At 38.5% G+C, this 18,746-nt stretch overlaps 2 protein-coding genes across 2 annotated transcripts in view; one reads left to right on the top strand and one right to left on the bottom strand.

The window, feature by feature from the left end:
• Positions 1-6,706, top strand: part of LOC138701268 (uncharacterized) — a 43,302-nt gene extending 36,596 nt beyond the window's left edge. Inside the window, exon 6 of the mRNA XM_069827986.1 lies at positions 6,402-6,706. Coding sequence (XP_069684087.1) covers positions 6,402-6,503 — 102 coding nt within the window. The 3' untranslated portion in view covers positions 6,504-6,706. The remainder of the gene's footprint in view (positions 1-6,401) is intronic.
• The window catches only part of LOC138701267 (solute carrier family 35 member G1), a 241,617-nt gene extending 226,811 nt beyond the window's left edge, over positions 1-14,806 (bottom strand). The window contains exon 1 of the mRNA XM_069827985.1: positions 14,106-14,806. The gene's annotated coding sequence lies outside the window, so the exon portion shown is untranslated. The remainder of the gene's footprint in view (positions 1-14,105) is intronic.
• Positions 14,807-18,746: the final 3,940 nt, after the last annotated feature.

Here is an 18,746-nt window from a genome sequence, read left to right as displayed (position 1 = left end):
GAAAACTCTGCATGCTGAGCACAGCGTGGAGAGAAGGTTCAACTGAACAGTGGTGGTACGGCGCCTATGTACTGACAGAGCGCGATCCATTCGTCTGAGGTGGTATGGGAACAGTACAATTACAATACATTTGTATGAAAACAAAACTGTACAACCCTGATAAATCAATGTAACAAAATATTTCGGTTTGTAATCAAATTTAATATACTTATAATAATATGAAATTCATAATACAGCCAGCTGCAGAAGCTTTCGCATTATATAAATGAGACTCCGAAACTGCTATAAATATACAAATATAGAAATAAATAACTTAAGCAGTACTACAACACTTTGTCTACTCGGAAACTTGAAAACAGTTCAAGTGTTTTTAACAGACATTTTCCTACACAATATACAGATTGAATTATCTAGGCCCTAACTTGGTGAGTAGTATGCAAAGTATATTTCAACTTTTGAAACACACCATCACTTTGTGTCACTACGGTGCCCAAGCTAAATGCTTTGTCGAGATCAAACTGTGTTATAGAGTATGGAGGAATGGCGAAGTGTTTGATTTGTGGCAAGCTGTTTCAGCATGTAAAGAAGTTCAATATACAACGCCATTATTCTGTATACCACACCAATGATTATGACAAATATGGGGGAGAAGATCGGCAAGTACTAGTGCAGCAATTGAAAGATAAACTGTTAAGTGAAGCTAGGGAACACACTGTCAGTGAATCAATGGTAAGCTAAAGGCTTAAGATATAGGATTTCACTAGCCATTGCAAAGAACATGCGTTCTTTTAATGACGGGGAATTTGCCAAGAATGTTGCCATCATGACCGCAGAGTAGTTATTCCCTAGCAAAATACAGGAATGTGATTCCATCAATTTATCTCCAAGAACTGTCGTATCATTGCTGCACTGACGCCACTGCGCTGGTGCATGTTAACAGTATTACGACTCAACTGCTCGCTCTTCCAAGCTCTTGAGGCCTGACTGGCTCTTACGTCATAACTGCAGCTTCTGCCGGCCACTTTGGTAGACCCTCCACTTCAAATATCTCCGAAGAAAAAAATCTAAAGCGTTCAGATCAGAGGATCTTGGCTGACGTCATGGCCAACTGCAAGCTGGCAAATCGATAAATGTGGGTTTTCTTTTACTGCTAATACAATATTAAAAGGTTTTTCACCATCTGTAATTTGTTTTGGCCTTCCAGACTTTGGCTTATTTTTAACACTTTCAGTTTCATTGAATTTTCTTAAAATGTTACATACCGTAGAATGAGTAATTTTCTTTCTGGATATATTTCATTAAATAAGACACAAACCTCCTCTCGGGTTCTCCTTCTATTACCAGAGCCAATCATCATTAGTATATTTCAATTCGTTTTCTTTCTGTAAGATTTGCTATGATTAATTACTTTCAGGAAGATACTGGAATGAAAGAACCATTGTCATTCAATTGTTTTATTAGCTTTATTCACTTGTTTCTATTAGCTTGTGTCTGCAATTGTTTAATCCAAAGCCTTCTCAAATTGATGTACTGAAGCATTAAAATTACCCTTTGTTCAGTGTGCATACATTGCCATCAAAAGAGGTAATTTTTAGAAAACAATAGTTCATAAATGGCATAAAATGTGATTTTGTGCGTACTGAAACCTGAAGAATCCAAAAAATGGGGAAATAAGTAAATGGAGTCATTAAAAAAAACAGACTCATTGGCACACCCTTTATAAATGAAATGCATAGTATTTAAAACATGTTCAAAATATTCCATCTTTGATACCTTACAATTTTTGTATAAATAGTTTCTTCATAAAATTATAAATAAGAAAGTTCCATACTTTTTACTCAACCTGTATATACTTTATATTCCGAAGTGATATACTGTAGTGTTGAAAGTAGCAACTGAAACTTTTAATTTGTTGCCTGCTTTTCTAAATCCCCGTTCATACTTTTCTGCTAAAAATTGATGGAAATCCTCCCCTTTTCTGACGGTCCTTATAATTCGGATCTGAGAATCGCCAAAGGCAAGAATAATTCCTGCATTCTTCAGTAAAATCTACGCTTTTCTCATTAGATGAGTCCATCACGCTCTCACATACAGATAACCTATGAAAAAATACTCAAAAAACTAGTCCAATGCACCGAACCTATACAAATGTTTGGAATGAAAACAGCAGCTCCTACGGAAGACCTGAAATCAGCTGGTGACGATGCAGATAAAATGTCATCTCCCGGTCCTAGAGCGGGAGACTCGCGCATACTTGCCCAAGGCTTGTGCGCACACAGTTTATTCCTGCATCTCGCCTTGCGCATATCTGCCTAACTGGCAACTGTTGTTTGCCTCTCGTTATATCTGCTCACAAGCAAACGTTCTGATGGGTGCAGATAAAAAAGTTAATTTTTTTTTCTTCCACCATGTTAAAAATGTCAAAAGAAGTGCTTATATATGTTTTGGCCACTCGACCGCAATTACAAGGGACGGAAAAAAATAAGTACGCCAGGGGCCGTTAACAGAAAGAAAACACAATTTCACTGGACAAATTTATTGGAACAGACACATAAATTGTAGAGCTATTTTCCAACATATTTTCCATCGGAATTGAGACATTTCTCATATCATGGGATCGACAGACGCAGTCAAAAGCAGGTTCGATCTGAGGCGGCTGACTTCTACGACACAAAAATTGATCCCATGGTATGACAAATGTCCCAATTCCAGTGGGGGATATGTTGACAAATAGCGCAACAATAACTGTATCTGTTTCAATAAATATTTCCATGCAATTGTGCTTTTTTCTATAAATGGCTCCAGGGAAAATCACTTTCTGGACGGCCTCATAATTGCGGTCGAGTGGCCAAAATTTGTTTAAGCACTTCTTTTGACATTATTAATATGGTGGAAGAAAAAAATTTAACTTTTTTATCTGCTCCCATTAGAACGTTTGCTTGTCAGTTGCAAAAGTGGAAATGACGTTTTAACTAGCAACTGTTGTTTGCCTCTCATTATTCCTGCGCAGTTGCAAAAGTGGAAACGCGGCTTTAGCAGTATATGTAAATTTCAGAAAATTGTATAAATTTTTATGGGAAAAAGAGGTCATTACAAAAGTTGCTACTGTTCGCGCAACTTATCTAGGCAGCTGGGTCCCCTAGTGCTCTCTCGCAGCCCCGTAGCCAACTACCTGACCGTCGATGCTGCAGTTGTACGTACAGTTACAAAAACATCGTTCGGTATTTATTTTCAGCGCTTTCCATTGGATATGGTAGGTTAAGGCGTATGAATCCACAAAAATATAAATAACTCGCATTCTTCTTCGTCTGTGTACATCCATTCACAGTGTTCTGTCCAAGGGCAGGTCTTTCACTGTAAACCCAGCATTCTCCAGTCTTTCCTATTTTTGTCTTCCTGTTTGTCTCCTCATAGATTCATATATCTTAATGTCGTCTATCATCTGATATCTTCTTTGCCCCGAACTCTTCTCCAGTGCATCTTTCAGAAGGCAGTTTCTTCTGAATCAGTGACCCAACCAATTCTTTTTCCTATTTCTAATCAGTTTCAGCATCATTCTTTCTTCATCCACTCTTTCCAACAAAGCTTAGTTTTTCACTCTGTCGCTTCACACACCATCCTTCTCCATATCCACATTTCAAATGCTTCTACTTGTTTCCCTTCACCTCGCCGTAATGACCATACAATGCTACACTCCACACAAAGCACTTCTCTAGTCTCTTTCTTAGTTTTTTTCAGAGTTCCGCAGAAGATGCTTCTTTTCTATTAAAAACTTCCTTTGCCATTGCTATTCTCCTTTTGATTTCACGGCAGCAGCTCATCTTACTGCTTATAGTACACTTCCCAAGTATCTGAAGCTGTCCACTTGCTCTACTGCTTCATTTAAAATTCGCAAGTTTACCTTCTTTATTTTTCTTCCTAAGACCATGGTGTTCGTCTTGGTGGCATTTAGTCGGCCTGGTTGGCGGAGTTGGTATAGCGCTGGCCTTCTATGCAAGAGGTTGCGAGTTCGATCCCGGGCCAGATCGATGGCATTTAAGTGTGCTTAAATGCGATAGGCTCATGTCAGTAGATTTACTGGCATGTAAAACAACTCCTGCGGGACAAAATTCCGGCACACCAGCTGATATAAATTCGACAGTTTCGAGCGTCGTTAAATAAAACATAACATTAACACTGTTGGCATTTATCTTCATTCCATACTGCTAACATCTGTCATTTAGCTACAATAGTATATCCTTTAGTATCGTCTCCTCTTCTGCTAACGCTAACAACGCCATATTATCAGCAAATCTTACACAATTTATTCTTCCTCCTCCCTACTATCACTCCTCCCTTGTTCTGAAAACAGTTCTTCACTAAATTCTCCAAGTAGATGTTGAACAGGGTATGTGATAAAGGACATCCTTGTACTCTCTATTTCACTTCCTTCTGACATTTCTTCTCATATCCTGACTTTGACTTGTTTAATACAAAGCTTACTGAACAGTCTCCTCTCTTTCCAATCCACGCCAATTTTCTTTAGGATCCCCCATCAGTTTATTTCAATCCACTCTGTGAAACGCCTTTTCTAGGTCCACAAATACTGTATACACTTCTTTATTCTTGCCTAGGTATCTTTAGCAGTAAGCAAGCAAATGTATTTTACCTGTCTCGTAGACTGTCCTCCCCTCTCCTGCCTCGCTACCGCTAGAAGCTACTTCTCTGCTCCCAGCACCCCTCTCTTTTAGCTGCCCAGATAAGTTTCGCGGACAATACATCTTAGTCCATTTTAATGTGATTGCAACCAAACTTTTACAGGTGATACATTAAGCATCTGTGTGTATCACAATACCCTTACTTCATTGTTCTGTATAATATGGCCAGATTTATAGCACTGTATCAGAATAGCCCTCTAGGTGTATCACAATAGCCAAACAGACTATTGCGATACACTGTTCTTTTAATGTTATCCATTACCGGTATTACAAATAAAAAATAAATGTAATTTCAAATCCTTCATATATGTCTAAAGTAGCACATGACTTTATTTTTTCAAATTTGTATATGTGTTTATAGAAAAATTACAGCAAAATATTAATTTTTTGTATAAGAGCCCTACTTGACCCTAACTCATTTCCATTGAAAAATAAAATTATAACTTACTCGTATATACAATGAATAAACATACAATGTCGGGAGGTCAGTCTGTGTACTGTCCATTGGCCATGCTACCTTCCGTCTCGCGGCAACTTCCTGAAGGTACGGTCACACGTCGCTACTTTTGCTGCGCAACTTTTATACTGCAGCTGCAAAAGTTGCGTGTCGTGTTCACACGTAAGCCAAAAGTAGCGCGCTGCATGCTACTTTTCGTGCTGCGCAACCCGAGTGCTGCAAAAGTTGCAACTGGAGGTTGCGAGTCTGTTCACACACAAGGCGCTACTTTTGCAGCCGCAGTCATGCTGCAGGTTTCCATCTCCGTGTTGACTTCTCAATATACATTTTGTGGCTATGTTCGCATTATTAAGAAACTCATGCGAAAGCTTACTTATCTATTATTTGCTTTTCTCTCCTAACTAGTATTCAGAAATTGGCATTATTTTTACTATAAAGCTTTTAAAAACGCCTATATACTTAAATGATAACCAACAGCATATTCACGTAATCAATGTTGGCAACTCTCCTGTTTGAAACTACGCTACAGAAAATTAAAAAAGTGAATTATATCGTCAGCAAATATGCTCAGACTGTGTTGTGCATTTAATAACTGTTACAAATAATTTATTTTCATCACATCTAACATTAAAATATATCCAAACAATAAAAGTATTTTTATTGGGTTATTTTACGACGCTGTATCAACATCTAGGTTATTTAGCGTCTGAATAAAATGAAGGTGATAATGCTGGTGAAATGAATCCGGGGTCCAGCACCGAAAGTTACCCAGCATTTGCTCGTATTGGGTTGAGGAAAAACCCCGGAATAAACCTCAACCAGGTAACTTGCCCCGACCGGGATTCGAACCCGGGCCACCTGGTTTCACGGCCAGATGCGCTGACCGTTACTCCACAGGTGTGGACAAATAAAAGTATCATTGGCACATTTGGGTGGCAACACTGGTTGCAACCGCAGCAAAAGTTTAAACAAAACCGATATCAAAAATGCTGCGGGTGCAACCCTGAGAACCCTGTTCACACGTCGTTACTTCTAAGCTGCGCGCAGCATGGAAAAGTAGCGGGCAGCAGGTTCGGCAGCCGCTACATTTCGGGTTGCACCGTTGTTCACACGTCGCAGTACGAGAGTTGCGCAGTTTTTTGTACTGCAGCGCTGCAAAATTAGCGACGTGTGACTGTACCTTAATTTGTGGCATCTTACATAGAGGACTAGAACAGTATCACAATTCTACACTGTTTCTGTTACAGCCTGCAAGTGGCAAAAAAGCGTCACCTACTATCATGGCAACTGCAGCAGCCACCACAGCGGCTCCGGACAACCATGTCACAACGACAACACCAAAGAAATGACGAAGCTACGTAGTATCTTAGCCCCGACGTGAAACACTGGCTGCACCACTGGACATAACTTTTCTCTGATAATTTCCTAAAATTAAGTTCCCGACTTGTGTGTGTTCCCCGAGACTGGTAGCGGAAACCAAAACCGTGCTTTATAAAAATGTGAGCAACCACCTCATTCCAGTAAATAAAAGCCCAAGACTAGCAATGTGTAATTTTGACGACATTTTTAACCTAAGGTAAAGGAGGGTAAGTGTGCGCACCTGGTGTAGTATTGTCTGTGGAATCTATTGCATTATAGATGAAATATTGAAAAATTTATTATACGATTATAAATTCAGCAGATGGACTTTAGGAGAACATAGTAAAATATTAAATTTGATTTTTTTAAAGGAGACAATTGTATACTTAGCCGCACAGGCTGGTAAGAGTAAGCATAAAGAGTTTGCAGTGATTATACAGGGTGTTCAGTTCAAAGTGTGTCATGGCTCGCTGTGTGCCATCATGTAGCTAGTCGATGAGCCTAGAGAATTCAATCTTCCTACACTTCCGCAGAGGTGTATAACTTATGTGCTAGAGGAGTTGCCTAGCAAGTAAGGCGTTCATTCAGAAAAGTACTTACAGATACGTACGGCAACGCCGGTAGTGGCAGGAATGTGAATTTTTTCGAAACGTGTACTGAGGTAATTTTTTTTCTTACTGTCGGGATATGGGGAGAGGGTTAAGACGATTACTTACGTATTTGTTGACATTAACTTCGACGGTCAACATGGACACGGAGTATTTCATTTGTATTGTGGAATGTTGCCGTACGGAACCGATGATAACAAATACCCTGCGTACGACTTGCCCGCGCAAAACACAGTTCGAAAGAGGTTATGGTAGCACACAGACCGAACAGACCGCCATATGATGCTACGATGTTCAAGTTATACCGTACACGTTCTCAAGTTCAGATTGAACGCCTTGATTAATAGGCAACTTCTCTGACATAAAAGCTGAAACTCGGTTCAAATCGCTGACTCATCAACAGTGACGTCATGACACACTTTCAAATGAACACCCAGTAGATTGACAAATCGAACTGAAACCCTGAGCGCTGGCTGTCTTGGGGAGGAGCAAGTGAGAAAGCACGGGGGGGGGGAAGGAAGAGAGCACTATGCACTATGTACTTGCAGCTTCACTCACAGTTTGTCAAACCTGCTAACAAAAGCATTAAAAGGTTGACTAGTTGCCTGCAATGCTAGCATAATGGAACCTTCCTAGCCGACAGTCGAGGCAAAAATGAAGAATCCGTTATTGTGGTAATACTGGAGAGTGGTTCTTCTATTGGTCGCGATGCCCACACACACCCTCTCAGATATTTACGTGGTTTTTTATTTTTTATTTTAGTAGGTTATTTTACGACGCTTTATCAACAGCTTAGGTTATTTAGCGTCTGAATGAGATGAAGGTGATAATGCCGGTGAAATGAGTCCGGGGTCCAGCACCGAAAGTTACCCAGCATTTGCACATCTTGGGTTGAAGGAAAACCCCGGAAAAACCTCAACCAGGTAACTTGCCCCAACCGGGAATCGAACCCGGGCCACCTGGTTTCGCGGCCAGACGCGCTGACCGTTACTCCACAGGTATTTACGTGGTGATTGGTGACTGAACGACGAGGAGCGAGGGAGAGAGAAGAAAGAAAGAGAGAGATTCCAGAAGTTGGCGTGTTTTACGGGGTTTCACTTGAAGTTGTCCAAATATAAGTTATGAAACAAACATTTGAATTCACGCCAAAACAATTTGTTTTATATGAAAAGACTTTTGAGCCAGACAGAAATTTTCAGGCTTTTAATACACTTATAACCGAGTTGTTTTACACTGTTTTTTTACTTGGTTATTTAACGACGCTGTATCGTCTACGAGGTTATTTAGCGTCGATGGGATTAGTGATCGCGAAATGGTATTTGGCGAGATGAGGCCGAGGATTCGCCATAGATTACTTGACATTTGCCTTACGGTTGGGGAAAACCTCGGAAAAAACCCAACCAGGTAATCAGCCCAAGCGGGAATCGAACCCACGCCCGAACGCAACTCCGGATCGGTAGGCAAGCGCCTTAGCCGATAGAGCTACGCCGGTGGCTTTTACACTGTTCTAGAGTACAATGTCCACAACAGAAATATGAGATTTAGTAATAAATTTAACTACAGCTGTAAAAACGAGAAATAATAGACAATGATTACAAACAAGAGCTCAAGAACAATAGTCGCATACAAATCCTTCGTAACTTGAACATAACTCGCGCAATCTTACCCGCTCATGCTGTGCACACTCTTATATAGCAGGCAGCGAGTCAGTTTAAGAATGTGTTAAGAGCAGCACAATAAGGTCATAGAACATTAGTTCATGCCACTTCATTGTTACAAATAGGACTTCATTTTAATGTCAACATGTTCCTTTTGACTGACTTATAACTCTGTAGAAAGCTCAAGTTTTCTTTTGAAAAAAATTACACGTGTTTTCAAACAAAACCAACAAAACGTTTACACGCCTTTCTAAATACCGGGTGTTCAGTTCAAAGTGTGTCATGGCTCGCCATATGCCGTCATGTGGCTAGCCGATGAGCCTAGAGAATTCAATCTTCCTACACTTCCGCAAAGGCGCATTACCTATGTGCCAGAGAAGTTGCCTAGCAAGTACGGCGTTCATTCTGAAGAGTACCGGTACGTACCGATACGTACGGTAACGCCGGTAGTGGCAATAATGTGAACTGTTTGGAAACACGTACTGTCGGGATATGGCGAGAGGGTTAAGACGATTACTTACGTATTTGTTGACATTAATTTGGACGGTCAACATGGACACGGAGCATTTGATTTGTGTTGTGGAATGTTACCGTACGCAACCGATGATAACAAATACCCTGCGACGACTTGCCCGCGCAAAACACAGTTCGAAAGAGGTTATGGTAGCACACAGACCGCCATCTGTTGCTACGACGTTCAAGTTCAGATTGAACGCCTTGAATAATAGGCAACTTCTCTGACATAAAAACTGAAACTCTCTTCAAATCGCTGACTCACAACAGTGACGTCATCACACACTTTGAAATGAACACCCAGTAGAGATTCTTCTGCGGTTCGACCAATGTATATCTCAACCATGACATTAATCCATACTCAATGGAGTAATGCAAGCCAATTTTGCAGTAGGCATAAACTATGAAAAATTCAGGAGAGCATTCTTACCCGACCGTGCACACTTACCCTCCCTTACCGTACATCTTAATGAAAATTCGTTAAGTCATTCTTAATCATATTATTTAAGGCAATGGTGGGCATTCCTGCGGCATTGCCGCAGTGACGTCAGACCTCAGCGAAGCATCAAACTTACCCCCTACCTTCCCCTTCCCCCACTCCATGAAAATACTGCGCGTGTATGTGGCGGATTACACTGGACTGCTGTACTTCGGAGCTTCATTAGTGATACAATGTCTTTCGCAGAATCATATGAATCGAGAGGATATCACACTTACAAGAAAGACGGTTCTTTCATTTCTCAGGTTTAGGATTAGTTACAAATATTCAGGACGCGAACTTAAATATGTACATTCTTAAAATAGATCGCCTGTTATACGAGTTCAAAGAACACAGATTCAGTGATTTTCAAAGGATGGAGAAAGATTTCAATATTTTTGCCACTCCTTTTCATGTTTAAATTGAAAATGTTATCCCAGAATTGCAGTTAGAGGTACTGGATTTGCAGAATGATGGCTTCTTGAAAGCAGAATGTGAAGGTCTACTGGGGGCTAACATTTTTTAAAATATGTCCAGTACTACATATCCACTGCTTATACAGTTTGCTTCAAAAATAATTAGTACCGTCATTCCCATAAATATGGTCCTGGAACATAACTATTGTCCACGATATAACCATTCAAATTTTGTACTCCATAACGTAGCACCTCGTTTATCTATATTTTTGCTGTACTGTAGTTTGAATTGAAGTCACTGCAGCTATCTACGAACGGTCTATGTTACTTCTACAATGATCTAATGCTCAATATGTAGTAAATATGCAAACATTAGATAGTTGCTCACCACTAGGATCGCTAATATCGCCTCATTACAGGCAATGCAAAATAGAACCGTCACAGTCTATTGTTTCTAGCCCCCTCAAAACTCAAGCTTCGTGACTGTATATAGTAGACTGTGGTTGCATCATGTGTTTCACGTACCTCAAATGCAGAAAGAAAGGGACGGGGGCATTGTGACCCTAGTGTTGCCGACCCTAGGGACTTATCCCTAATTCTAAGGAATTTGAGTGTCATCTCGTGATATTTTTTTGTAGGCATAGTATTATATTCTTAATTCATTGTTTCTGGGGTTATCTTGATATTCCCTTTAAAATTAATATTTTCTTTCATTTAATTTTCTATTTCAGTTTTCATATATTTAAAATATGAGTTAAATATTTTCTTAGAATTATATTTTCTAACGAGAATAAAAGTGTGACTTTCCATTTTTGATCATATTTCTCATTGCTATTAGAGAAGAAAAGGTATCATCGGAAATTATGTAGGCTAACAGCTCTTCCCTAGTTTCTTCTCGTAGTAAAGTGATTGGATAAGGCAGTTGTATGACTGTATTTGTAAGAGGGTACTACCCATTTTCTCTGCTGAACTTCTTTACGAGGAACCTGTATTGGTTGAGCTCATTATTACTCATTCAGGTGAAAATGATTGAGATTATGATGAAGTGATTTTGTATATGTTACTTAAGCGAGTAATATAAGTAGCAAAGGGGTAGTTTTGTGTGCTAATCTTCCCTTTAAAATTAAAGAAAATAAACTTTATAAGACAAGTTTTCTTTGTATGAGAAATTATGAATGTTTCACTTCAAACATTAAATTTACAGTGTGGAGAGAGAGATTATAGGGATGCTCCTGAAATAAAAACTTGGAAGTTTCCCTTGGTTATAGTACTTTAAAAGGTTTCGCATTCTATTTATTATTATTGTAACTTATATTAATGAAGATTAATATTCAATCTTAAGCTGAAATTATATCTTGAAACTAAGATTTTTTATTGAAATCTAGGGAAAAAAGGTATTTTTAGTCATTTTTAATCTAAACAGGTTGGCAACACTGATTTTGAGTTGCGTCACTAACGTGTTCATTGCCATCTCTATGGATTTGAAATAACCATTTTGGCTTACTCCTTAGTTCATCTTTCAATAAAATTAATTACTTTTATGCTCGACCATGCCGAAATGTAGTAATTATACACCTGGTAGCAGTCCTTTAATGCATGTCATTAAAGTACACCTACTCATTAAAGTACAGGTGTTCAGCCAATGACAAGTCAGCTTACAGGTGTTCAGCCTATGACAAGTCAGCTTTGTACCGTTATAAAACCGCAAGTATCGATTATTCTCGGATATGCAATCGAAAGAGAATTAGCGAAAAGTCACGGAGGCTGGAAATCCAATACTGTCGTAGAAGGTTATGTTCTGTTACTATAATAATTAGCGTTAATTGTAAATAATATTCAAATAAATTCAATTTGTCATCTCGTTTTTCAATGTCGAATTTAATAATCAAGGTTATATCAAGTTTAACGGGATTACATCAAGGTCAATGACATTATTGTTCCTCGGAAAAAAATCAATAGTTTCGAGTCTGCGCACATCTCACAATTCACGACCTAGAACAAGGTCACTTCCGATCTTGTCAGATACAAATAAAATAATTTCAAGTTATAAATATGGTCGAGCATAAAAAGTCGTATGAAACTCGCCTATAATGGTAATTAAAAAGCTCGTATGAAAATTATGAAACTCGCTTGCGCTCGTTTCATAAACATCCATACTCGCTTCTTAATTACTTTCATTATAGGCTCGTTGCATAATGTACTATTAACATAAGATATCTCTCTTCGAATTATATGGGGGGAGAACGAAGCCCCCTTTTAATTTTATTGGAGGCGACGCTCCTGCCTCTGTAAGTCGTGGGGGCAGAAAGTGCCTTGTCCCCCTGAAGTCGACGCCGCACCGCTCTTTAGCAGTATTTAAATCAACTTTGTTGTCACAATAGGGTGGGTGTGTAGATGATGTTTTGCACTCAATCGCTTCACTCATAAATTGGTCTACAATTACGTAAACATTGCAAAACTTATTTGCGCAATAAAGCTGAATGTGATTTTTATTGAATCACTTTGCTAAACTTGTGATTTTCGATAACTAAACGCGTATTTCCTCTCTTTGTCCAATCCATTAATCTTTAAGTCCATGTTGACGACATCCAAAATCTGATGTGTAGTGACTCGACTTCGTTCCTGTATTACGATAACTACTTGTTTCACTTAATCGTTCGTCCCTAGCGAATTACAGTATACCTAATACAAGATTTTACCCCCTGATTGTGCCTTCATTGGTGAAACTACATATCCTTGGCAAGTGATTTCGCCCTTCCTTCGAAAAGAAACAAATTTACTATTTGGACATCCATTAAGTTAGGCTTCCCAGACCCTTAGGGCCTACATAGTTTTCTAAAATTCCGCGAACAGGTCCTGCAATTCTAATGGAAACGGGCAGTAGTTTCAGCCCCCCGCATTAGTTGTTAAATGAACTTACCCTCTATTGGAACATGACTGACCGAAATTTGAGAACACTGGAGTTAATTCTTATAGTTTTTATGCATGTCTATATCCTTACTCAGATTACACTGATTTAGGAATCTGGTATCAAAATATGCAATAAGTACTGAAGAATAGATGCAACCGCATTACACCCGATTGATGAAGCAAACGTGGTCACGATGATATAACATACAATATTATAATATATTCAAGACATACCATAAGTCTCAACAAATCAAACCTAACCTGTCTCTAATTCTCAGCCTTACGAAAACTCGCTACCTACAAAGAAAAAAAAACCGCATAGGCCTAGGCCAGTAGGCCCGCAAATTTAACATATGACTTCATTGAAATTGAACTACTTTGCTTCAATTGTGTGAATTTGTATCTGTAAGATGTTACTTAGGGGTTGGAAAGGTCCAATTGGTTTGATGTCCTTATTTTTACGTTTAAATACACTGTAATCCTAGTTTACCATAACTTTAATAATAGTAATAATAATAATAATAATAATAATAATAATAATAAAGAAATAAGTGCTGCCAGATTTAATATTCTGATAGCTTCACTGATCTAATCTAAATTGTCACAATACTATTTGCTCCACATGAGGCAGGTGCATGTCTATCATTCTAAAATAGTTATTTTTGGCGGAGAAAAAAAAAAACATTAATATGGCATGTGGCTCATAATTTCCCGATTTCATTATGTTAGAATGGTCTATTATTGTTTCGCATAGATTAGTTAATTTCAATCTAAAATTCATTTATAAATTAAACGTTTCATAATCCGCTTGAATTGTGTGCAGTTTCCGTGTGATTGTGTTAGGTTGGGTTTTCTTAGTCCCTAGTTCAATGACAAGGTTAGGGCTTATATGCAGGTGATAGTTTAGTCTTATGTACGTATAAACAATTAAGTTAACTTGGATTGACTTTCTCGTTATTACTTATGCAACAAAACTAAGAAGTTAATATTCTGGTACAATAAAACTGACCTTGAAATACACCAATTTTGCGCGTTGTCAGTCCCATCAGTGCTGCATCTTCCGGAACTGCTGTACGTATGCCTTGTGTTTGATGCTGGGTAGTTCGGTTTGGTATGTCATTCTAACCTGTTACGTCAGCTGTGACGTAACGTAAGAAACCCTTATACACACTATTCTAACGTCTTTCCTCCAACTGCTTAAATAATAGTAGTACCGTTGGTTTGAATCCTACTTCTTCTATAGCAAGTACTGTACAAAACGTTATATAGTACAGTACGACTGTACATATAAAGGTACGGTCACACGTCGCTACTTTTGCAGCGCTACTTTTATACTGCAGCTGCAAAAGTTGCGTGTCGTGTTCACATGTAAGCCAAAAGTAGCGCGCTGCACGCTACTTTTCGTGCTGCGCAACCCGAGTGCTGCAAAAGTTGCAATGGAGGTTGCGAGTCTGTTCACACGCAAGGCGCTACTTTTGCAGCCGCAGTCATGCTGCAGGTTCCCATCTCCGTGTTGACTTCTCAATATACATTTTGTGGTTATGTTCGCATTATTAAGAAACTCATGCGAAAGCTTCCTTATCTATTATTTGCTTTTCTGTCGTATCTAGTATTCAGAAATTGACATTATTTTTACTATAAAGCTTTTAAAAACGCCTATATACTTAAATGATAACCAACAGTATATTCACGTAATCAATGTTGGCAACCCTCCTGTTAGGAACTACGCTACGGAAAATTTAAAAAATGAATTATAGCGTCACCAATTATGCTCAGACTGCGTTGTGTATTTCATAACTGTTACAAATAATTTATTTTCATCACATTTAACATTAAAATATATCTAAACAATAAAAGTATCATTGACACATTTGGGTGGTAACACTGGTTGCAACCGCAGCAAAAGTTTCAACAAAACCGATATCAAAAATGCTGCGGCTGCAACCTGATAATCCTGTTCACACGTCGCTACTTTTAAGTTGCGCGCAGCATGGAGAAGTAGCGGGCAACAGGTTCGGCAGCCGCTACTTTTCGGGTTGCACCGTTGTTCACACGTCGCAGTACAAGAGTTGCGCAGTTTTTTGTACTGCAGCGCTGCAAAAATAGCGACGTGTGATCGTACCTTAAGTAATCGTACAGTTAGCGCACAAATTTTATTAATCCAAACAAGTTTTGTTTGTTGCTCAGCCAGCTGCATATCTCTTAATATAGCACACGCACATTGTTGAAATCTGAAGTTTATTTTTTCTTTTAGCGATTTTGTTTAACTATTTCCCATAAGGTATAAATACTAGGTAGGCCGAAAAAAAAATCTCCTTACCTCATATTCTTATACAGCAAGTCCAGGCGTCGATTCTTCTTGGTTGAAAAAGTGTCAATTACTCGTTTCTTGAAACTTTGATCAATTAAAAGTTATTTAACCAGTTTCTTTTCAACTGCGATTGTACTGACAAGGGAATATCACTCAATGTTAAGAAAACTTTCAAACAATTTATACACCATTCGAAAGAGCATCCTCAAATATAGTGGACTGTAATATCACAGTCTACTATACAGTCACGAAGGTTGAGTTTTGAGGGTGCTAGAAACAATAGACTGTGCCGGCAATATTTTGCATTGCCTTTAATGAGGCGATATTAGCGATCCTAGTGGTGAGCAACTATCTAATGTATGCATATTTACTACGTATTGAGCTTCGTGACTGTATATAGTACTCTGGTAATATTATCTTGCAATGCACATATGAACGAGTTAACGGGGCGGGGGTGGGGGGGGGGGTCTCCGCCATCCAATGAGAGTATATTACGTTTGACCTGGTGGGCTCGCGCGAGGATTGAATACGTATGTTGTATTGTCTGACAAAGCAGCATAGGGAACGAGCGGCGACGGCAAGCAGTGCCCTTTCTAAATGTAGCAATGGGAGGTTACATACATTAAAAATAATAAGGAAACACAACTCTATGTTAAGCAAAAGTCAAAACAATTTGTACATAATTTTTGGAAATATGACTCTGGGACATATTAAAACTGCTAATTGCTATTATATTGTGAGCGTGTGGGTGAGTGATCGGTAATTTTAAACATATAATAAATGCGTATAAAATTCTTGAAACACGTACTCACCAATAATGTGACAGTTCCTGCTTATTCCCCTTCAACAAATTCATTCTCCTGTGTATAATGATAGTTGAACCAAAAAACGTTCGAAACACAAAAGTTTCTTGCACCAACTACTCTTTATCAAAGGGAGATGATGACTGACCTACTCACTTTCTTCCATATGGAATTTACATGTACCAATTGCTCTTCTAGTACAATGGTCAGTGCTGTTTTTCAAATGTTTAGTCCGTGCTAATTAAATCTACCAATTTCTAATCATATCTGTTAACTCCATCCTGAAATGATACCGAGAGACTGGACCATCATACCCAGAAAAAAAGGAAAATGTGGCCGGAAAAGAAAGACTTCATCGCACTTACTTGTAAAGAACAGTACAAATAATAAAATAAATCCTATAGACTATCTGCTGCAAAACCAGAACTTTCATTTAGAGGAAATGGTAAGTCGAAAATGTCCAACAACCGCGGTAATTATTTAAAACTTTTGGACTATACCGCCCAGTACGACCTTCTTCTAAAAAATCATTTGGAGACATCTACAGTATTCAAAAGTGTATCAAATCGTATTAATAAGGAAATTAAACAGCAATTACAAAAATCTGATTTTTTGCCATATTAGCTGATGAAACAACTGACGTCTCGAATAAATCATAATTTTCTCTCATTTATCGATATACGATTGAAGGAAGGCTAGTAGAGCAGTTTGTGTGCCTCCGTGATGTAAATGAGGACAAATCAGTGGCAGCACATTCCGATCTTATTTTTAAGACATATTCAAGACTTTTCAAACTGCAGTAAGAAACTTGTCACACAGAGCTACGATGGAAGTGAAGTGATGGTCCTTCATTACATTGTGTCAAGTTAATATTAAGGCACCTTTTCCACAAGCTTTGTTCACTGCTATGCACGCTGTTTAAATTTAGCACTGTCCCAAAGTGCTTCAAGTATTCCTGAATGCTGTATATTTTTTGCTATTCTTTCTGGGCTTGCAGCGTTTTTTTCCAAATCATCAAAGTGCACAAAATGTCTTGATGAATTTCTGGGTCGACGATTACCACATGTTTCTCCAACAAGTTGGAATAACTCGTCACGACTTACTAATACTTAGAGTAGTCTTTTATAATAGTATTTTTAATTTTAGGTAGTAGTTGCAGTAGGCCTAATTCTATAGATTTTGTAAAAAAAAAAAATTGGTACCAAATACCAATGTATTTTTATAATTAGTAATATTATAAGTATTTTAATCAAATATAAATAGTAAGAAGGAAAAGAAAACTTGACTACGCGGCTGCTTGAGTAATCTGTTGGACCACCGCACGTCACTGGTATGGACCAACAGATCCCTAAAAGATGGATTGATCGACATGGACCTATTTAATGGCCCCCGCATAGATCTGACTTCACACCATTTTGTTTTTATTTGTGTGGCCATTTAAAGTCGATAATGTCATTTCGTCATCTGCAAACAAGAATCACAGCTGCCTACAGAGAAGTATCCACTGACATCTTACGACATGTCCCAATTAGTGAGTCATCTGTCTAAGTATGTGTATACAGAAAGACAGCCAGTACTTCGAATATTCAGTTTTCCCTAGGGTGCGTGAGTTGGGATATCTTGTAGGTTTCCTCAAAAGCTTTTCAAACACAATATTGTTATTCAGAATTGCAACAAAAATATATTCCATGTCGCACTTCATAAAGATGACCTAAAAAGAGTATAATTCATATTAATCCAACATCATCACTATTTTAGTGAAGACTTACTTACTTACTGGCTTTTAAGGAACCCGAAGGTTCATTGCCGCCCTCACATAAGCCCGCCATAGGTCCCTATCCTCAGCAAGATCAATTCAGTCTCTATCATCCTCAAATCCATTTTAATATTATCTTCCCATCTACGTCTCGGCCTCCCCAAAGGTCTTTTTCCCTCCAGTCTCCCAACTAACACTCTATATGAATTTCTGGATTCGCCCATATGTGCTACATGTCCTGCCCATCTCAAACGTCTGGATTTAATGTTTCTAATTATGTCAGGTGAAGAATACAATGCGTGCAGTTCTGCGTTGTGTAACTTTCTCCATTCTCCTATAACTTCATCCCTTTTAGCCCAAATATTTTCCTAAGCACCTTACTCTCAAACACCCTTAACCTATGTTCTTCTCTCAAAGTGACAGTCCAAGTTTCACAACCATAAAGAACAACCGGTAATATAACTGTTTTATAAATTCTAACTTTCAGATTTTTTGACAGCAGACTGGATGACAAAAGACGAGGAAACTAAGCAAAGTTATCAGGTCGAAATTTCAAATAGGTTTGCCGTATTAGCAAGTTCCGACAAAGCTGAGGAAGAGTTATATGTTAATAGCGTGTGGGAAAATATCCGAGATAATATCAAAATTGCAGCTGAACAGAGGCTAGGTTATTATGAAACTAAGAAAAAGAAACCGTGGTTTGAAGAAGATTGTTGCATGGTAGTAGAAAGAAGGAAACAGGCAAAATTGAAATTCTTACAGGATCCAGTTGAGGCAAAT

The sequence above is a fragment of the Periplaneta americana genome, chromosome 6 (genome assembly GCF_040183065.1).
Source record: "Periplaneta americana isolate PAMFEO1 chromosome 6, P.americana_PAMFEO1_priV1, whole genome shotgun sequence".
NCBI classification, from domain to species: Eukaryota; Metazoa; Arthropoda; class Insecta; order Blattodea; family Blattidae; genus Periplaneta; species Periplaneta americana.
Note: the sequence above shows the minus strand (reverse complement) of the source record. Positions and strands in the feature narration are given on the sequence as shown.